The sequence below is a fragment of the Panulirus ornatus genome, chromosome 72, assembly GCF_036320965.1.
Source record: "Panulirus ornatus isolate Po-2019 chromosome 72, ASM3632096v1, whole genome shotgun sequence".
NCBI lineage: Eukaryota > Metazoa > Arthropoda > Malacostraca > Decapoda > Palinuridae > Panulirus > Panulirus ornatus.
The window spans coordinates 13,217,194-13,238,536 of NC_092295.1; the positions used below are offsets into that span (position 1 = coordinate 13,217,194).

Here is a 21,343-nt window from a genome sequence, read left to right on the forward strand (position 1 = left end):
CTCTATCAACCACGCCCTTTTTATTTCCACACATCTCTCTTACCCTTACATTACTTACTCGATCAAACAACCTCACACCACATATTGTCCTCAAACATCTCATTTCCAGCACATCCACCCTCCTGCGCAAAACTTTATCCATAGCCCACGCCTCGCAACCATACAACATTGTTGGAACCACTATTCCTTCAAACATACCCATTTTTGCTTTCCGAGATACTGTTCTCGACTTCCACACATTCTTCAAGACTCCCAGGATTTTCGCCACCTCCCCCACCCTATGATTCACTTCCGCTTCCATGGTTCCCTCCGCTGCCAGATCCACTCCCAGATATCTAAAACACTTTACTTCCTCCAGTTTTTCTCCATTCAAACTTACCTCCCAATTGACTTGACCCTCAACCCTACTGTACCTAATAACCTTGCTCTTATTCACATTTACTCTAAAGTTTCTTCTTTCACACACTTTACCAAACTCAGTCACCAGCTTTTGCAGTTTCTCACATGAATCAGCCACCAGCGCTGTATCATCAGCGAACAACAACTGACTCACTTCCCAAGCTCTCTCATCCACAACAGACTTCATTTTGGCCCCTCTTTCCAAAACTCTTGCATTCACCTCCCTAACAACCCCATCCATAAACAAATTAAACAACCATGGAGACATCACATACCCCTACCGCAAACCTACATTCACTGAGAACCAATCACTTTCCTCTCTTCCTACACCTACACATGCCTTACATCCTCGATAAAAACTTTTCACTGCTTCTAACAACTTGCCTCCCACACCATAAATTCTTAATACCTTCCACAGAGCATCTCTATCAACTCTATCATATGCCTTCTCCAGATCCATAAATGCTACATACAAATCCATTTGCTTTTCTAAGTATTTCTCACATACATTCTTCAAAGCAAACACCTGATCCACACATCCTCTACCACTTCAACAAACTTATACCTCTGTAATTTGAGCACTCACTTCTATCCCCTTTGCCTTTGTACAATGACACTATGCAAGCATTCCGCCAATCCTCAGGCACCTCACCATGAATCATACATACATTACATAACCTTACCGACCAGTCAACAGTACAGTCACCCTCTTTTTTTAATGAATTCCACTGCAATACCATCCAAACCCGCTGCCTTGCCGGCTTTCATCTTCCGCAAAGCTTTTACTACCTCTTCTCTGTTTACCAAATCATTTTCCCTAACCCTCTCACTTTGCACATCACCTCGACCAAAACACCCTATATCTGACACTCTATCATCAAACTCATTCAACAAACCTTCAAAATACTCACTCTATCTCCTTCTCACATCACCACTACTTGCTATCACCTCCCCATTTACCCACTTCACTGAAGTTCCCATTTGTTCCCTTGTCTTACGCACTTTATTTATCTTCTTCCAAAACATCTTTTTATTCTCCCTAAAATTCAATGATACTCTCAAACCACAACTCTCATTTGCCCTCTTCTTCACCTCTTGCATCTTTATCTTGACCTCCTGCCTCTTTCTTTTGTACATCTCCCACTCATTTGCATTATTTCCCTGTAAAAATCGTCCAAATGCCTCTCTCTTCTCTTTCACTAATAATCTTACTTCTTCATCCCACCACTCACTACCCTTTCTAATCTGCCCACCTCCCACGCTTCTCATGCCACAAGCATCTTTTGCGCAAGCCATCACCGCTTCCCTAGATACATCCCATTCCTCCCCCACTCCCCTTACCTTCTTTGTTCTCACCTTTCTCCATTCTGTACTCAGTCTCTCCTGGTACTTCCTGACACAAGTCTTCTTCCCAAGGTCACTTACTCTCATCACTCTTTTCACCCCAACATTCTCTCTTCTTTTCTGAAAACCCCTACAGATCTTCACCTTAGTCTCCACAAGATAATGATCAGACATCCCTCCAGTTGCACCTCTCAGCACATTAACATCCAAAAGTCTCTCTTTCGCGCGCCTATCAATTAACACTTAATCCAATAACGCTCTCTGGCCATATCTCCTACTTACATAAGTATACTTATGCACATCTCTCTTTTTAAGCCAGGCATTCCCAATCACCAGTCCTTTATCAGCATATAAATCTACAAGATCTTCACCATTTCCATTTACAGCACTGAACACCCCATGTACACCAATTATTCCCTCAACTGCCACATTACTCACCTTTGCATTCAAATCACCCATCACTATAACCCGGTCTCGTGCATCAAAACTCTAACACACTCACTCAGCTGCTCTCAAAACACTTGCCTCTCATGATCTTTTTTCTCATGCCCAGGTGCATATGCACCAATAATCACCCATCTCTCTCCATCAACTTTCAGTTTTACCCATATCAATCTAGAGTTTACTTTCTTACACTCTATCTCATACTTCCACCACTCCTGTTTTAGGAGTAGTGCTACTCCTTCCCTTGCTCTTATCCTCTCACTAACCCCTGACTTTACTGCCAAGACATTCCCAAACCACTCTTCCCCTTTACCCTTGAGCTTCGTTTCACTCACTGCCAAAACATCCAGGTTCCTTTCCTCAAACATACTACCATTCTCTCCTTTTTTCTCATCTTGGTTACATCCACACACATTTAGACACCCAAATCTTAGCTTTCGAGGAGGATGAGCACTCCCCGCGTGACTCCTGTTTCCCCTTTTAGAAAGTTAAAATATAAGGGGGGGAGGGTTTCCAACCCCCCGCTCCAGTCCTCTTTAGTCGCCTTCTACGACACGTGAGGAAAAAAAGTAACAGAAGGCATTCACGCCGCCCAGAGGAGGGTTACAAAAGAAAAGGACCTAAGACAGATCAAGCTAGACATATATATATATTTTTTTTTTTTTTTTATACTTTGTCGCTGTCTCCCGCGTTTGCGAGGTAGCGCAAGGAAACAGACGAGAGAAATGGCCCAACCCCCCCCCCCCCATACACATGTACATACGTCCACACACGCAAATATACATACCTACACAGCTTTCCATGGTTTACCCCAGACGCTTCACATGCCTTGATTCAATCCACTGACAGCACGTCAACCCCTGTATACCACATCGCTCCAATTCACTCTATTCCTTGCCCTCCTTTCACCCTCCTGCATGTTCAGGCCCCGATCACACAAAATCTTTTTCACTCCATCTTTCCACCTCCAATTTGGTCTCCCTCTTCTCCTCGTTCCCTCCACCTCCGACACATATATCCTCTTGGTCAATCTTTCCTCACTCATTCTCTCCATGTGCCCAAACCATTTCAAAACACCCTCTTCTGCTCTCTCAACCACGCTCTTTTTATTTCCACACATCTCTCTTACCCTTACGTTACTTACTCGATCAAACCACCTCACACCACACATTGTCCTCAAACATCTCATTTCCAGCACATCCATCCTCCTGCGCACATCTCTATCCATAGCCCACGCCTCGCAACCATACAACATTGTTGGAACCACTATTCCTTCAAACATACCCATTTTTGCTTTCCGAGATAATGTTCTCGACTTCCACACATTTTTCAAGGCTCCCAAAATTTTCGCCCCCTCCCCCACCGTATGATCCACTTCCGCTTCCATGGTTCCATCCGCTGACAGATCCACTCCCAGATATCTAAAACACTTCACTTCCTCCAGTTTTTCTCCATTCAAACTCACCTCCCAATTGACATGATCCTCACCCCTACATTACCTAATAACCTTGCTCTTATTCACATTTACTCTTAACTTTCTTCTTCCACACACTTTACCAAACTCAGTCACCAGCTTCTGCAGTTTCTCACATGAATCAGCCACCAGCGCTGTATCATCAGCGAACAACAACTGACTCACTTCCCAAGCTCTCTCATCCCCAACAGACTTCATACTTGCCCCTCTTTCCAGGACTCTTGCATTTACCTCCCTAACAACCCCATCCATAAACAAATTAAACAACCATGGAGACATCACACACCCCTGCCGCAAACCTACATTCACTGAGAACCAATCACTTTCCTCTCTTCCTACACGTACACATGCCTTACATATATATATATATATATATATATATATATATATATATATATATATATATATATATCTTTCTTTTTTTCTTTTAAACTATTTGCCATTTCCCGCGTTAGCGAGGTAGCGTTAAGAACAGAGGACTGGGCCTTTTTTGGAATATCCTCACCTGGCCCCCTCTGTTCCTTCTTTTGGAAAAAAAAAAAAAAAACGAGAGGGGAGGATTTCCAGCCCCCCGCTCCCTCCCCTTTTAGTCGCCTTCTACGACACGCAGGGAATACGTGGGAAGTATTCTTAATCCCCTATCCCCAGGGATAATATATATATATATATATATATATATATATATATATATATATATATATATATATATATATATATATATATATATATATATATATATATATATGAAGTCTGTTGGGGATGAGAGAGCTTGGGAAGTGAGTCAGTTGTTGTTCGCTGATGATACAGCGCTGGTGGCTGATTCATGTGAGAAACTGCAGAAGCTGGTGACTGAGTTTGGTAAAGTGTGTGGAAGAAGAAAGTTAAGAGTAAATGTGAATAAGAGCAAGGTTATTAGGTACAGTAGGGTTGAGGGTCAAGTCAATTGGGAGGTGAGTTTGAATGGAGAAAAACTGGAGGAAGTGAAGTGTTTTAGATATCTGGGAGTGGATCTGGCAGCGGATGGAACCATGGAAGCGGAAGTGGATCATAGGGTGGGGGAGGGGGCGAAAATTCTGGGAGCCTTGAAGAATGTGTGGAAGTCGAGAACATTATCTCGGAAAGCAAAAATGGGTATGTTTGAAGGAATAGTGGTTCCAACAATGTTGTATGGTTGCGAGGCGTGGGCTATGGATAGACTTGTGCGCAGGAGGATGGATGTGCTGGAAATGAGATGTTTGAGGACAATGTGTGGTGTGAGGTGGTTTGATCGAGTGAGTAACGTAAGGGTAAGAGAGATGTGTGGAAATAAAAAGAGCGTGGTTGAGAGAGCAGAAGAGAGTGTTTTGAAGTGGTTTGGGCACATGGAGAAAATGAGTGAGGAAAGATTGACCAAGAGGATATATGTGTCGGAGGTGGAGGGAACGAGGAGAAGAGGGAGACCAAATTGGAGGTGGAAAGATGGAGTGAAAAAGATTTTGTGTGATCGGGGCCTGAACATGCAGGAGGGTGAAAGGAGGGCAAGGAATAGAGTGAATTGGAGCGATGTGGTATACCGGGGTTGACGTGCTGTCAGTGGATTGAATCAAGGCATGTGAAGCGTCTGGGGTAAACCATGGAAAGCTGTGTAGGTATGTATATTTGCGTGTGTGGACGTATGTATATACATGTGTATGGGGGGGGGGGGCGCCATTTCTTTCGTCTGTTTCCTTGCGCTACCTCGCAAACGCGGGAGACAGCGACAAAGTATAATAAAAGAAATAATATAATATATATATATATACTTATATATATATATATATATACATATATATATATATATATATATATATATATATATATATATATATATATATATATATATATATATATATATATATATATTCTTTTCTTTCAAACTATTCGCCATTTCCCGTGTTGGCAAGGTAGCGTTAAGAACAGAGGACTGGGCCTCTGAGGGAATATCCTCACCTGGCCCCCTTCTCTGTTCCTTCTTTTGGAAAATTAAAGAAAAAAAAAAACAAGAGGGGAGGATTTCCAGCCCCCCGCTCCCTCCCCTTTTTGTCGCCTTCTACGACACAGAGGGAATACGTGGGAAGTATTCTTTCTCCCCTATCCCCAGGGATAAGGGAGGAAGTACCAGGAGAGACTGAGTACAGAATGGAAAAAGGTGACAACAAAGGAGGTAAGGGGAGTGGGGGAGGAATGGGATGTATTTAGGGAAGCAGTGATGGCTTGCGCAAAAGATGCTTGTGGCATGAGAAGTGTGGGAGGTAGGTTGATTAGAAAGGGTAGTGAGTGGTGGGATGAAGAAGTAAGATTATTAGTAAAAGAGAAGAGAGAGGCATTTGGACGATTTTTACAGGGAAATAATGCAAATGAGTGGGAGATGTACAAAAGAAAGAGGTAGGAGGTCAAGATAAAGATGCAAGAGGTGAAGAAGAGGGCAAATGAGAGTTGTGGTGTGAGAGTATCATTGAATTTTAGGGAGAATAAAAAGATGTTTTGGAAGGAGGTAAATAAAGTGCGTAAGACAAGGGAACAAATGGGAACTTCAGTGAACGGGGCAAATGGGAGGTGAAAACAAGTAGTGGTGATGTGAGAAGGAGATGGAGTGAGTATTTTGAAGGTTTGTTGAATGTGTTTGATGATAGAGTGGTAGATATAGGGTGTTTTAGTCGAGAAGGTGTGCAAAGTGAGAGGGTTAGGGAAAATGATTTGGTAAACAGAGAAGAGGTAGTAAAAGCTTTGCGGAAGATGAAAGCCGGCAAGGCAGCGGATTTGGATGGTATTGCAGTGGAATTTATTAAAAAAGGGGGTGACTGTATTGTTGACTGGTTGGTAAAGTTATTTAATGTATGTATGATTCATGGTGAGGTGCCTGAGGATTGGAGGAATGCGTGCATGGTGCCATTGTACAAAGGCAAAGGGGATAAGAGTGAGTGCTCAAATTACAGAGGTATAAGTTTGTTGAGTATTCCGGTAAATTATATGGGAGGGTATTGATTGAGAGGGTGAAGGCATGTACAGAGCATCAGATTGGGGAGAGCAGTGTGGTTTCAGAAGTGGTAGAGGATGTGTGGATCAGGTGTTTGCTTTGAAGAATGTATGTGAGAAATACTTAGAAAAGCAAATGGATTTGTATGTAGCATTTATGGATCTGGAGAAGGCATATGATAGAGTTGATAGAGATGCTCTGTGGAAGGTATTAAGAATATATGGTGTGGGAGGCAAGTTGTAAGAAGCAGTGAAAAGTTATTATCGAGGATGTAAGGCATGTGTACGTGTAAGAAGAGAGGAAAGTGATTGGTTCTCAGTGAATGTAGGTTTGCGGCAGGGGTGTGTGATGTCTCCATGGTTGTTTAATTTGTTTATGGATGGGGTTGTTAGGGAGGTGAATGCAAGAGTTTTGGAAAGAGGGGCAAATATGAAGTCTGTCGGGGATGAGAGAGCTTGGTAACTGAGTCAGTTGTTGTTCGCTGATGATACATCGCTGGTGGCTGATTCATGTGAGAAACTGCAGAAGCTGGTGACGGAGTTTGGTAAAGTGTGTGAAAGAAGAAAGTTTAGAGTAAATGTGAATAAGAGCAAGGTTATTAGGTACAGTAGGGTTGAGGGTCGTCAACTGGGAGGTAAGTTTGAATGGAGAAAAACTGGAGGAAGTAAATTGTTTTAGATATCTGGGAGTGGATCTAGCAGCAGATGGAACCATGGAAACGGAAGTGGATCATACGGTGGGGGAGGGGGCGAAAATCCTGGGAGCCTTCAAGAATGTGTGGAAGTCGAGAACATTATCTCGGAAAGCAAAAATGGGTATGTTTGAAGGAATAGTGGTTCCAACAATGTTGTATGGTTGCGAGGCATGGGCTATGGATAGAGTTGTGCGCAGGAGGGTGGATGTGCTGGAAATGAGATGTTTGAGGACAATGTGTGGTGTGAGGTGGTTTGATCGAGTAAGTAATGTAAGGGTAAGAGAGATGTGTGGAAATAAAAAGGGTGTTTTGAAATGGTTTGGGCACATGGAGAGAATGAGTGAGGAAAGATTGACCAAGAGGATATATGTGGCGGAGGTGGAGGGAACGAGGAGAAGTGGGAGACCAAATTGGAGGTGGAAAGATGGAGTGAAAAGGATTTTGAGTGATCGGGGCCTGAACATGCAGGAGGGTGAAAGGCGGGCAAGGAATAGAGTGAATTGGATCGATGTGGTATACCGGGGTCGAAGTGCTGTCAATGGATTGAACCAGGGCATGTGAAGAGTCTGGGGTAAACCATGGAAAGTTCTGTGGGGCCTGGATGCGGAAAGGGAGTTGTGGTTTCGATCATTATTGCATGACAGCTAGAGACTGAGTGTGAACGAATGGGGCCTTTGTTGTCTTTTCCTAGCGCTGCCTCGCACACATGAAGGGGGAGGGGGATGTTACTCCATGTGTGGCGAGGTGGTAATGGGAATGAATAAAGGCAGACAGTGTGAATTGTGTGCATGGGTATATATGTATGTGTCTGTGTGTGTATATATATGTGTACATTGAGATGTATGGCAATGTATATTTGTGTATGTGGACGTGTATGTATATACATGTGTAGGGGGGTGGGTTGGGCCATTTCTTTCGTCTGTTTCCTTGCGCTACCTCGCAAACGCGGGAGACAGCGACAAAGCAAAATAATATATATATATATATATATATATATATATATATATATATATATATATATATATATATATATATATATATATATATATATATATATATATATATATATATATATGTCTAGCTTGATCTGTCTTTTGTCCTTTTCTTTGCAACACTTTTCTGGGTGGCGTGAACCCCTGCTGTTACCTTTTGAATCTGAAGGACCGTCTTCTAGGCAACTGGAGTTCAGGCTAGAACTGGGGCTGGAGCTTGGCTGGGGCTGGAGTTGTAACTTGATCCAGCACGCTGTTCATGATGGCAGAGAGTGGTTGGCCTGTATCTTGTGAGTATCGTGGAGAGGTTCGACGTGTGGCTCATTCCTCTTGGTACTGGTTGGTTTCTTGGTTTCTGCTATCTTGGTTCTTTTGTGTGTGCCACCTGTGGCTTCTCCTGTCTGGGAGGCTGGGAGGTGGTCGAAAGACAGAGAAACTGTTCCTTGTTTCCTGTATTTGTTGTCTGCAGCGGCTGCCGCTGCTGTTCCTATTGCTTTTTTTCAGCATGACCCATACGAAGGTGCCTGCAGGTCCTGGCTGGCATGTAGTGGCTGCTGTATTCTGTAGAGTCAGACATTTGTAGTCGTACTGTTCTTTCTGGACAAGTGAAGTTCCATGCGTGGTGCTTGGCCTCCCGGAGTTCGGACACTTGGTATTGATTTTTCCCCCTTCCTGCAGCTTCTTTTAGCACAGCTCTGTTTTTTTTTGCTTTAGGGCACAGATGGCACCAGTTTCCTTGTACGTGGTGCACTTGCTCTGATGGTGCCTCGTACTTTTGACAGCTGTAGCATGGGAGGGGTTCTGGTACGTAGGGCCGTAGCTCGTACTTGCCTCTAATGTTGAGATCTATGGAGGTTGGCGATGGTTTGTAGTGAGTTATTACTTCTTGTTTGCCTCTAAGGAGCATCTCGCCGCTTTCAGAACTCGGAGGTGATTTGTGAGGGGCTCGAGGGGAAGTTCTTTCGGTGTAATTCAGAATAATTGATCTGGTTTCCTTCAAGGCCAGATCGAGTTCTGTGGCGTCTACTTCTGTGGAGTTTTTTTCAGTAGGATCTCCAGGGTTTGATAGGACTGTCCATCTCTGAGGTGAATCATCATTTGCCCCTTTGAGATGATTGAAATATGAATGTGGAATTTCCTCTTCTCTTTTCATATTTGTCTCGTAGGTTGATTCCTTTGCCTTCCTAATCCTGTACATTGGGAGAGGTGATGCTGGGCGAGCTGTTGCCTGGTACGGGAGCAAGAGTCTTCGGTGCTTCTTCTTGTCCTGTGTTTCCCAAAGATTGATGTCTCTTTCTTTTTTGCTCTCGACTCTTGCCCAGAGTCCTTCCTCGTCATGGTTGGCGTTGGAGGAACCAAATGAGAGTATCAGAAAAACGTGAATGTAGTTACAGCCAGTTAGTGTAGCAGTTGTATACTCCCAGGTCACTCATGGTGACCTTCCGCCAGGTCAATGGTAGCTTACGAAGGCATCTTGTTCCTGCACATGTTAACCATCACTTGTATTCCACTTGAGAAGAGATATCAATTGAGGTCATATAAACTGGATCATCAATACACACAGAAGAAACCTCCAATTAGTGTTTGGAAAATGATTAATAGATAAGAGGAGATAACTGGTATTTGAAGATAGAGTTACTCGTGAGAAGAAAATGAGTGACATAGTTACCTGGGTAACGGGTGCTATTGGGTTATACTCCATGAGATGCGTCAGACTGGACCTGCCAGGGACGTCGCCGATGATCCACATCTTCCTGATTGTGCCAGAGGGTAGGAGGGCGAAGGCTTCCTCCGCCAGAGGAATTACACTCTCGTGCACAATCGCCCATCGCGCCCCGCTCATCGTGATCGCGTTCTTCACCTTCTCTGCAAGACGTGCCACACATCTGGATCACACTGAGGTCAAACTCCCGTTTCCTCCTTCGTACAGAGAACACACTGAGGTCAAACTCCCGTTTCCTCCTTCGTACAGAGAAGATTAATCGTATTTCACGGAGGAGAAAAAGAAAATGAGTCTCTTCTTAATTCTTTCAGCGTTTTCATACGCCATATTTGCGTACGATTAAATCAACGTAATACACAGGTTATCACGATGCAAATGGCATTTGTTTACAATATCCTTTAACTGTATTTCTGAAAGTTTTCAGGAAACACAGGTAGTGGCAACATGGTTGGGATATTCTTATCTATCTATCTATTTATCTATCTATCTATCTATCTATCTATCTATCTATCTATCATCGTTATTATACCCACAGTTTAGCGTGGGTGAATCATATGTATACAGCCTTCACAACATGATCCGTGTCGGTTGTGATAAAGTGAATCATGGCCGAGTTTACAGCGTGTCCAATCACTCCTCCTCCTCCTCCTCCTCCTCCTCCTCTTCTTCCTCCTCCTCCTCCTCCTCCTCCTCCTCCTCCTCCTCCTCGCTCCAGTATGACTACAATGACTGATGGTGGAACGGTCTCACACAGAATCCCTGGAAATGGGTGCGTGTGGGTGCGTGTGGGTGTGTGTGGGTGTGTGTAGATGCTTATGGGTGCGCGTGGGTGCGTGTGGGTTTGTGTTGGTGCGTGTGGGTGCGTGTGGATGTGTGTGGGTGCGTGTGGATGCGTGTGGATGCTTATGGGTGCGTGTGGGTGCTTGTGTGGGTGCGTGTGGATGCGTGTGGATGAGTGTTAGTCAAAGCACGAAGACAAGCGAGTCAGTAAGACTCACGTACTCATCCACCTTCCTGTTCTTCCAGATTGTACGAATCTGCCGAGAACAGCGTCAGGGAGACTTACGCGCTAAGCCCAGCCAGAAACGTTAAGTCCAGATACCCAGAGAGACAGACAGCTGGTCAGCGATGATAGACAAGCAGCAGACATCTATCGGGAGGTCATCACTCTCTCCCTGATGACTATGCACATCACGTATACAAAAACGTGTTTAATGCGAAATAAAGATAACATAGCGATTATGGGAATTGATCATATTGAATAATACATTATAAATCATACAATAACGACATATTTCAAGGAAATAGAATATGACGTCATCTCATTTAACAGAAATGTAACATTTTGTTGATGTGGAACATTACACACGGCGCCAAACAGCTCACTGACACAGACACTATAAGTAAAACATTACATTATGGGTCGACGGGACAGAGGTGTTATAGGGTAAGAGTAAAACCAAGTTAACAAAGCATCATTAGTATAGCATTCCATCCTGTTTGTTATAGGTGTTACAGATGACCTTGTTACGTAGTGTTACAACTCTCTGAAGACAGGAGGATCAAAGATTACAACAGCACCACTAACTGTAGCCTCTTAGGTCAAGAGCGTCGCCCTTTGTATTACATATTAGTCCTTAAACTGATAAGTTGATTCAAGGATACCGTATTCATGGTCCCTCATGACTTGTCTTAAAAAAGAATAGTAAGTCAACATTTATCGCAGACGTAGCCTGTTGGTCTTCGTCAAGTGACACACACTTACCTTTGAGTGACGTAACCAATTTACGGTCTTTCATATAGAATTTTTATGGCCATGGTTGGTTGAACGCCCGCCCGCGGGGTACGAGCACCAGTGTCGCTGCTTCCATCTTCTTGCCAGCTGTAGTAGGCTTTTCAGTGAAACTACGTCATCTTTCTCTCAATTTCTCCTGGTATTTCAGTCTGTATATGAGTGATCACTGACAGCAGAGCTATCCTTACCACTGCATCTACAGTGGGTACGTGAGTTACCCACTTGAGTTACTGAGTTACTGAGTTACTGAATTATCCTGAAGCAGTGTACACGAGTGATTATATGGTAAGATGAGCCACTTCATAATGTCCCTAGATTAGTATTGTACATACTCACCTTACGTTATTTCAGCAGAGAGAACTCAGGAGCTGTACAGTGGATATGCTGTAACTCGGGCATGATTCACTTTAACATAACCGACACGATTCACGTACAGCAACACCCAGACGCATTAACTTATACAACAAAGAACCCAAGACCCAGGATGAGAAGTGGGGACGTAACAGCTGGTGTCAAGAGTATAAAGGATTAGCAGAAACCTGACCACTGGAACCTCAGGTTAGAATACGTAGCTGGAGCCAAGACCAGCTGGCTGGGGTAGGTTCAGGCGTTTGAGGTGAGCTTAATGGAGGTGATATGGATGGTTGAACAGATCCCTGAATATCTGGTCCAGCAGCAAATGCTGGTTCTCGACAGCTTAACCCAGTCACAGGGATAGATTTCCGACAAAACGTATTAGAAGATGAAAGTCAGAGCCTGATGAAGGACGAATAGTATGGAGTCAGTAGCTCTGGCCCGACGTAAAGGACCAACATCAGAGACACGAAACCAGATCATATAATGATGCGGCCAGAAACGGGAGTAGGTGGACTGACACCAGCAGTGGCTCGACCAGTAAGAGGTACAGATGGACCAGAAAATGCTATGGCTGGACTACATGGAAGGTAGAGTGCAATATGTATGGTAGTATGTGCAGGAAAAACTTTCGGATTAAATGACATACACCGAAACCAGGGATGTAAGTTGGAGGATTAAATGACATACACCGAAACCAGGGATGTAAGTTGGAGGATAAATGTGAACTATGGTGGACCAGCAATGATGGGGCATTACTAGAATCTGAGGCAGATTGAACACACAGCAGCCAGCTGTGTGTAAAGGTATCTGAATCAGTGCAGTCCGCATTTTTGCCTGGAAACCGACTATTCCTGGAGACGCAGGATTCTAGAATCTTGAAAGTCCCATTCCATGGATTTGACGGGACAAGGTCAGGGAAGGGTCGAGTTGCTGGTGCGGGTGAACAACTGAACACCTGGGCAGTGCCCCAGGAAGCTTCTCAAGAATATAAAAAGGACACAAATGGTGAGTCTAAGGCACTCGTCTTAGGAGCGCCACTGCTACAAGTCTTTGGTGGACGCTAAGCACAGGACTGTCGGGCACCTCTCACCAGATCAGGATCTTCCGAGCTAAGTTCAGAACCTGGGTAGGAGAGGAGGAGGAGGAGGAGGAGGAGGAGGAGGAGGAGGAGGAGGAGGAGGAGGAGGAGGAGAGTCGCATAAGATTTGGGAGGGATGACACACACACAGGTACGATCCCGCGGCCGTAAGTGTTGGCAGTGCTCTCATCTAACCAGCTTGTCGATGTCTTAGACAGCCCTACGGCCAATGGCTAAGTCCATCGTGCATTCCAGCCACAATGATACGATCGTCTGATGTGAACTAGGTGGGAGGGGCGAGGAAGGTTACCTTCCACAAATTGGTAGACTGACAGCAGCATACAACTGTGTGTATGTCAGATGAGGAAGGCCACATCTGAGGGTATGAAGCCGCCATCCCGGTCCTAAGGAGGACCACTAGACATGACTGTGTGGCCGCGAGACAGAAGGTGTCACTCTAGCAGGTCGAGTCGTAGCCCAGTGGCTGGGACGACGGCAGAACGTGGGACTACGTGGGACGTGTGTCGCGATGACATACATCCCAAGTGAGAGCAGGCAGGTGGACCAATACTCCAGTGAGATGGAGAACCAGAACGAATTGATTACTCTGGGGAGCTCCAAAGTCTTGCGAGAAAGCGACTGCTAGCGACGTCTACTTCAAGGACAAGATGAACGCGAGGGAGTGTCCGATACTGGTGGACACAGCGTCTTACAGGACGTCTGACGTGCAGCTGTTAAGATACCAGCACTGCACGGTGTTGTGGGCTCCTGGGAGAGCATACGGCTGCGTGGTGTGCACACTGCCAACATCCACACTATGTTTACAGCTCAGTAGGACACTGGAATCCCCTGGGACTAGACCTCTCGATCTCAAATTTGCTGGCCATCGGTCATGAAGTAATGATGAGATTCTTGCTCTTACTACCTGTGTAAATCTTCTTACAATGTCATATCGAGGTTAAGGATAAAGCAGATAATTCAGCTTCGACTAACAAAATGATTTCTGGCTGGTTCTCTTGTCAAGGTATCAGGCTAACATCTAGATAGCACTAATGTAAAAGTTGCACAGATGAACAAAGTAAATTACTGCTGATGATAAGAGCGAAATTCCATGACAATCGCCACTGTCTTTCAGACATGAGACTCTAATGTTATTGTCTTTATATAGAACACGTAGTGTGTATAGATCTACACCTGAGATGAGAAGGGACATATTTCTGGCATACAACCACAAACTGGGTAATGACCCGTTTGGATACATCCCTGGATGATCGCGCTGAGGTGCAGCGAGATTCAATCAGGGTTTACACAGACACACACATGAGACATCGAGGAATGTTCCGGGTAACTGAAACTCGCTCGTGGTAAACTAGACCACACTTGTAGTACACACTGAAGCATAAGTTATACTTGCTATACACAAGAACACTTTACGTTGCCGGAGACACGCTTAGGTATAAGCTGTAGTGTACCAAGATACGCCATGATTGGTCAAATCACATCTACATTGTACAGGGCCACACCTGCGGTAAACTGGGCCACACCTGGAGTAAACTGAACCTCACCTGTGAACACTGGGTCACACCTGACGTAAATTGGGCCTCATCTGTACACGCTGGACCACACCTGGGGTAAACTGGGACGCACCTGTGAACACTGGGCCACACCTGAGGTAAATTGGGCCTCATATGTACACACTGGGCCGCACCTGGGGTAAACTGAACCTCGCTTGTGAAAACTGGGCCACACCTGAGGTAAACTGGACCTCATCTGTACACACTGGGCCGCACCTAGGGTAAACGGGGATTCACTTGTGCACACTGGGCCACACATGGGGTAAACTGGGCCTCATTTGTACACAATGAGCCACACCTGGGGTAAATGGGCCTCACATGTACACACGGGGCCATACCTGGGGTACGCATGACCAGACATAGATACGGTGGATCAAACATGTATCATGAAAAAACACACACAGTAAGTGCACAAAGCGTTGCATAAGGAGTATACATGAATCCATCTTTGCTACACAGACACACCTCAGGTACACAGGGCCACACATGGGAAGTACACAGGTTTACATGCAACTCACCGGGACACACACAACATGATCCAGCTGTACTGAGAGAGACTTTGGAACAGATAGCACAGCTGAGGAAACTCAGTGACCACAAGTGCCAGATATATGCCACATGGGTCACAAACCCGGCGGAGAACATGACCCACCTGGGATAAAGAAGGACTTTGAAGGTGTCTGTGCTTGGTAGAATGCGGGTGCAGTGGTACACAGGGCTATATCTAGGGCACAGAGACTATCCCTAGGGCACATAGATCACACAGAGAAGGTGTATAGGCTACAGCTGGGGACACAAGACCCCCCTGGGTTGAAGACGAAGTATAGGGATGTACGACTTCACATCGTGTGACTATGCAGCATCTCGAGCCACAAAGAGACCACAGAGGAAACTCAAGACCCACCTGGATACAGGGAGGGGCTAGCGAGGACGCAGACGGCGCCGCGGGACAAGACAGAAAGCATCGCCAGCCCGAAGTCCGGGTCGTTGGGAGTCAGGAAGAGGACATGCTGGCCAAGAGTGACCCCAGCAGCTGCCAGCCCAGCGGAGACGCGCGGCACCAGACGACACAGCTCGGCGAACCTCCAGCTCCGATGCGTCTTGGCGTCCACCTAAACCACAGTGATGACGTCTTATTAAGGAAGGCACAGCTGTGCAGGTGTTACAGCTGTGTTCATGACCAGTTTCCTGAGTAAAGAGTAAATTATTGACCAAGAAAAAGGGATGTATAGGTGGGGAGTGAGAAAGAGGGGTATGTGGCTTGAGAGCGACTGTAAAAAAGGGAGGAGATGGGGAGTGAGCAACAGGGGTGTGTATGTGGCTTAAGAGCGACTGTAAAAAAGGGAGGAGATGGGGAGTGAGAAACAGGGGTGTGTATGTGGCTTAAGAGCGACTGTGGGAGTTACACACAACTGTGAAAAATCACCTTTGGCAAAGCTGTATCACTTGGAATACAGCCCATCCATTGCAGAATACCATCACAGTTATCATCGACGCAAATGTGGGTGTCTTTCATGGCTTACCGAACTCGCTTGTTTCAAGTCCTCTATGATCATAGGCCAGCATCTCTGACCAGACCATTCTCGCCATACAACACACACGTCATGACTGTACATGACTTAGGTCAGGCTGCAGGGAACACACGTCATGACATGACTTAGGTCAGGCTGCAGGGGACACACGTCATGACTGTACATGACTTAGGTCAGGCTGCAGGGAACACAAGTCATGACTGTACATGACTTAGGTCAGGCTGCAGGGGACACAAGTCATGACTGTACATGACTTAGGTCAGGCTGCAGGGAACACACGTCATGACATGACTTAGGTCAGGCTGCAGGGAACACACGTCATGACTGTACATGACTCAGGTCAGGCTGCAGGGGACACACGTCATGACTATACATGACCTAGGTCAGGCTGCAGGGGACACACGTCATGACTATACATGACTCAGGTCATGCTGCAGGGGACACACGTCATGACTATACATGACTCAGGTCATGCTGCAGGGGACACACGTCATGTGTACTCATGTGCAGGGGCCACATGACTCACCGTGGCTATGTTGTTGCCATCAGTTGCCATCTGCTCTAACATGACTCACCGTGGCTATGTTGTTGCCATGAGCTGCCATCTGCTCTAACATGACTCACCGTGGCTATGTTGTTGCCATGAGCTGCCATCTGCTCCAACATGACTCACCGTGGCTATGTTGTTGCCATGAGCTGCCATCTGCTCCAACATGACTCACCGTGGCTATGTTGTTGCCATGAGCTGCCATCTGCTCCAACATGACTCACCGTGGCTATGTTGTTGCCATGAGCTGCCATCTGCTCCAACATGACTCACCGTGGCTATGTTGTTGCCATGAGCTGTCATCTGCTCCAACATGACTCACCGTGGCTATGTTGTTCCCATGAGCTGTCATCTGCTCTAACATGACTCACCGTGGCTATGTTGTTGCCATGAGCTGCCATCTGCTCCAACATGACTCACCGTGGCTATGTTGTTGCCATGAGCTGCCATCTGCTCCAACATGACTCACCGTGGCTATGTTGTTGCCATGAGCTGCCATCTGCTCCAACATGACTCACCGTGGCTATGTTGTTGCCATGAGCTGCCATCTGCCTCCACATGACTCACCGTCGTGGCTATGTTTGTTTGCCAATTCAGCTGCCATCTGCTCCCAACACTGACTCACCGTGGCTATGTTGTTGCCATCAGGCCTATCTCTGCTCCAACATGACTCACCGTGGCTATGTTGTTTGCCCATCAGGGCCTGCTATCCTCCAACATGACTCACCTGTGGCCTATGTTGCTGCCATGAGCTGCCATCTACCTCCAAACCTGACTCAACCGTGGCTATGTTGTTGCCATGAGCTGCCATCTGCTCCAACATGACTCACCGTGGCTATGTTAGTTGCCCATCAGGCCATCTGCTCCAACATGACCTCCACCGTGGCCTATGTTGTTGCCATCAGGCCATCATGCTCCAACAATGACTCACTGTGCCTATATTGGTTGCCATCAGCTGGCCCATCTGCTCCAACCATGAACTCACCGTGGCTATGCTTGTTGCCATGAGCTGCCATCTGCTCCAACATGACTCACCGTGGCTATGTTGTTCCATCAAGGCAATCTGCTCCATGACTCCACCGTCGGCTATGTTGTTGCCATCAGGCCATCCTGCACTCCAACATGACTCACCGTGGCTATGTTGTTGCCATCAGCTGCCATCTGCTCCAACATGACTCACCGTGGCTATGTTGTTGCCATGAGCTGCCATCTGCTCCAACATGACTCACCGTGGCTATGTTGTTGCCATGAGCTGCCATCTGCTCCAACATGACTCACCGTGGCTATGTTGTTGCCATGAGCTGCCATCTGCTCCAACATGACTCACCGTGGCTATGTTGTTGCCATGAGCTGCCATCTGCTCCAACATGACTCACCGTGGCTATGTTGTTGCCATCAGCTGCCATCTGCTCCAACATGACTCACCGTGGCTATGTTGTTGCCATCAGCTGCCATCTGCTCCAACATGACTCACCGTGGCTATGTTGTTGCCATCAGCTGCCATCTGCTCCAACATGACTCACCGTGGCTATGTTGTTGCCATGAGCTGCCATCTGCTCCAACATGACTCACCGTGGCTATGTTGTTGCCATGAGCTGCCATCTGCTCCAACATGACTCACCGTGGCTATGTTGTTGCCATGAGCTGCCATCTGCTCCAACATGACTCACCGTGGCTATGTTGTTGCCATGAGCTGCCATCTGCTCCAACATGACTCACCGTGGCTATGTTGTTGCCATGAGCTGCCATCTGCTCCAACATGACTCACCGTGGCTATGTTGTTGCCATGAGCTGCCATCTGCTCCAACATGACTCACCGTGGCTATGTTGTTGCCATCAGCTGCCATCTGCTCCAACATGACTCACCGTGGCTATGTTGTTGCCATCAGCTGCCATCTGCTCCAACATGACTCACCGTGGCTATGTTGTTGCCATGAGCTGCCATCTGCTCCAACATGACTCACCGTGGCTATGTTGTTGCCATGAGCTGTCATCTGCTCCAACATGACTCACCGTGGCTATGTTGTTGCCATAGCTGCCATCTGCTCCAACATGACTCACCGTGGCTATGTTGTTGCCATCAGCTGCCATCTGCTCCAACATGACTCACCGTGGCTATGTTGTTGCCATCAGGCCATCTGCTCCAACATGACTCACCGTGGCTATGTTGTTGCCATCAGGCCATCTGCTCCAACATGACTCACCGTGGCTATGTTGTTGCCATCAGGCCATCTGCTCCAACATGACTCACCGTGGCTATGTTGTTGCCATCAGCTGCCATCTGCTCCAACATGACTCACCGTGGCTATGTTGTTGCCATGAGCTGCCATCTGCTCCAACATGACTCACCGTGGCTATGTTGTTGCCATCAGGCCATCTGCTCCAACATGACTCACCGTGGCTATGTTGTTGCCATGAGCTGCCATCTGCTCCAACATGACTCACCGTGGCTATGTTGTTGCCATCAGGCCATCTGCTCCAACATGACTCACCGTGGCTATGTTGTTGCCATGAGCTGCCATTTCCTCCAACATGACTCACCGTGGCTATGTTGTTGCCATCAGGCAATCTGCTCCAACATGACTCACCGTGGCTATGTTGTTGCCATCAGGCCATCTGCTCCAACATGACTCACCGTGGCTATGTTGTTGCCATCAGGTCATCTGCTCCAACATGACTCACCGTGGCTATGTTGTTGCCATCAGGCCATCTGCTCCAACACGACTCACCGTGGCTATGTTGTTGCCATCAGGTCATCTGCCCCAACATGACTCACTGTGGCTATGTTGTTGCCATCAGGTGATCTGCTCCAACATGACTCACTGTGGCTATGTTGTTGCCATCAGGTGATCTGCTTCAACATGACTCACCACGGCTATGTTGTTGCCATGAGCTGCCATCTGCTCCAGCATGACTCACCGTGGCTAGGTTGTTGCCATCAGGCCATCTGCTCCAACATGACTCACCACGGCTATGTTGTTGCCATCAGGTCATCTGCTCCAGCATGACTCACCGTGGCTATGTTGTCGCCATGAACTGGCATCTGCTCTAACATGACTCACCGTGGCTTGTTGCCATCAGGCCATCTGCTCCAACATGACTCACCACGGCTATGGCGTCGCCATGAACTGGCATCTGCTCCAACATGACTCACCACGGCTATGGCGTCGCCATGAGCTGCCATCTGCTCCAACATGGCACCGTGGCTTGTTGCCATCAGGCCATCTGCTCCAACATGACTCACCACGGCTATGGCGTCGCCATGAACTGGCATCTGCTCCAGCATGACTCACCACGGCTATGGCGTCGCCATGAACTGGCATCTGCTCTAACATGACTCACCGTGGCTCGTTGCCATGAGCTGCCAACAGGACTCACCACGGCTATGGCGTCGCCATGAGCTGCCATCTGCTCCAGAAGCAAGACGGCGAAGTTCATGTCAGGTATAGGAGGGAGCGGGATTGGCCCCTCCCACTGAAATACTCCCTCCATCGACCCTCCACCCTCACCTACACCTCCATCTGGCGGCGGATGCTGTGGCTTCATCTGCCGAAGTTGTAGATGTTATCATCCCGAAGTTCATACAACACAACAACACAACACAACATCGAGTCATGATCAAACGTAAGACTACCAAAGATCAGCAAGGAGGGTAGAACAATAGAACAATAGAACAATAGAACAATAGATCATGACACGTCACTCAACCTACCATCAACCTTTTGACTGTCCTTACCCTTGTAACAACACATCATGATGGATTGTCTCCCTATATTCAAGGTGTCTACACTACTGTTTACCCTCAGCACACCCTACGTTACACTACAGAGAGTTCACATCTCACACGTAGCCTACTGTCACTTTCCTCTTTCTTCTTCCTCTACTTTTGTTCTGTGTGTTGCATTTCTCACTATAGTAAATCGCAACACATCGTCCAGCAGTATCCCAAACTTAACTATAATCGTCGAGATATTAAAACCATTTATAATCACAAAGAAATTTCTCTCCCAGGATAAATTCTTATATCATTTTTAGCCCCCTTATCTTATAAGGAGTGTGTGTGTGTGTGTGTGTGTGTGTGCGTGTAAATAAGTAAATGAATAATGGTTTATTGAATTCAAAGCAGCCATTTGGCTGAAAATACACAGCTGAGGCACTACAGATATTACGGAACTGGTTGGGTCATGATATTCATCAGTTAGCTAATCATAAACTAGATCTTAAGATCAAGGTGGACTGAATGTTACCACGCTTTGGTTAAGAGCGTGAGTGAGGTAGGGCTATATATAGTCAGGGTGGCAGACGTAGAGAAAGGTTGACAGGGTAAATCTTATGGTTAGACATTAAGCACTATACTGAACGTTAAATGATGAATAGTTACAGTAATTCAGTAGT

At 46.5% G+C, this 21,343-nt stretch overlaps 1 protein-coding gene across 5 annotated transcripts in view; it reads right to left on the minus strand.

Moving 5' to 3' along the window:
• Positions 1–21,343, minus strand: part of LOC139748025 (uncharacterized) — a 74,199-nt gene that overhangs the window by 43,508 nt on the left and 9,348 nt on the right. The window contains exons 2-4 of one of the 5 annotated variants that reach the window (XM_071660568.1): positions 20,327–20,494; positions 15,774–15,981; positions 10,012–10,208 (exon numbers count right to left, since the gene is read on the minus strand). In XM_071660568.1, coding sequence (XP_071516669.1) covers positions 10,012–10,208; positions 15,774–15,981; positions 20,327–20,494 — 573 coding nt within the window. The other 4 variants (XM_071660569.1, XM_071660572.1, XM_071660570.1 and 1 more) reach the window with 4 other exon arrangements.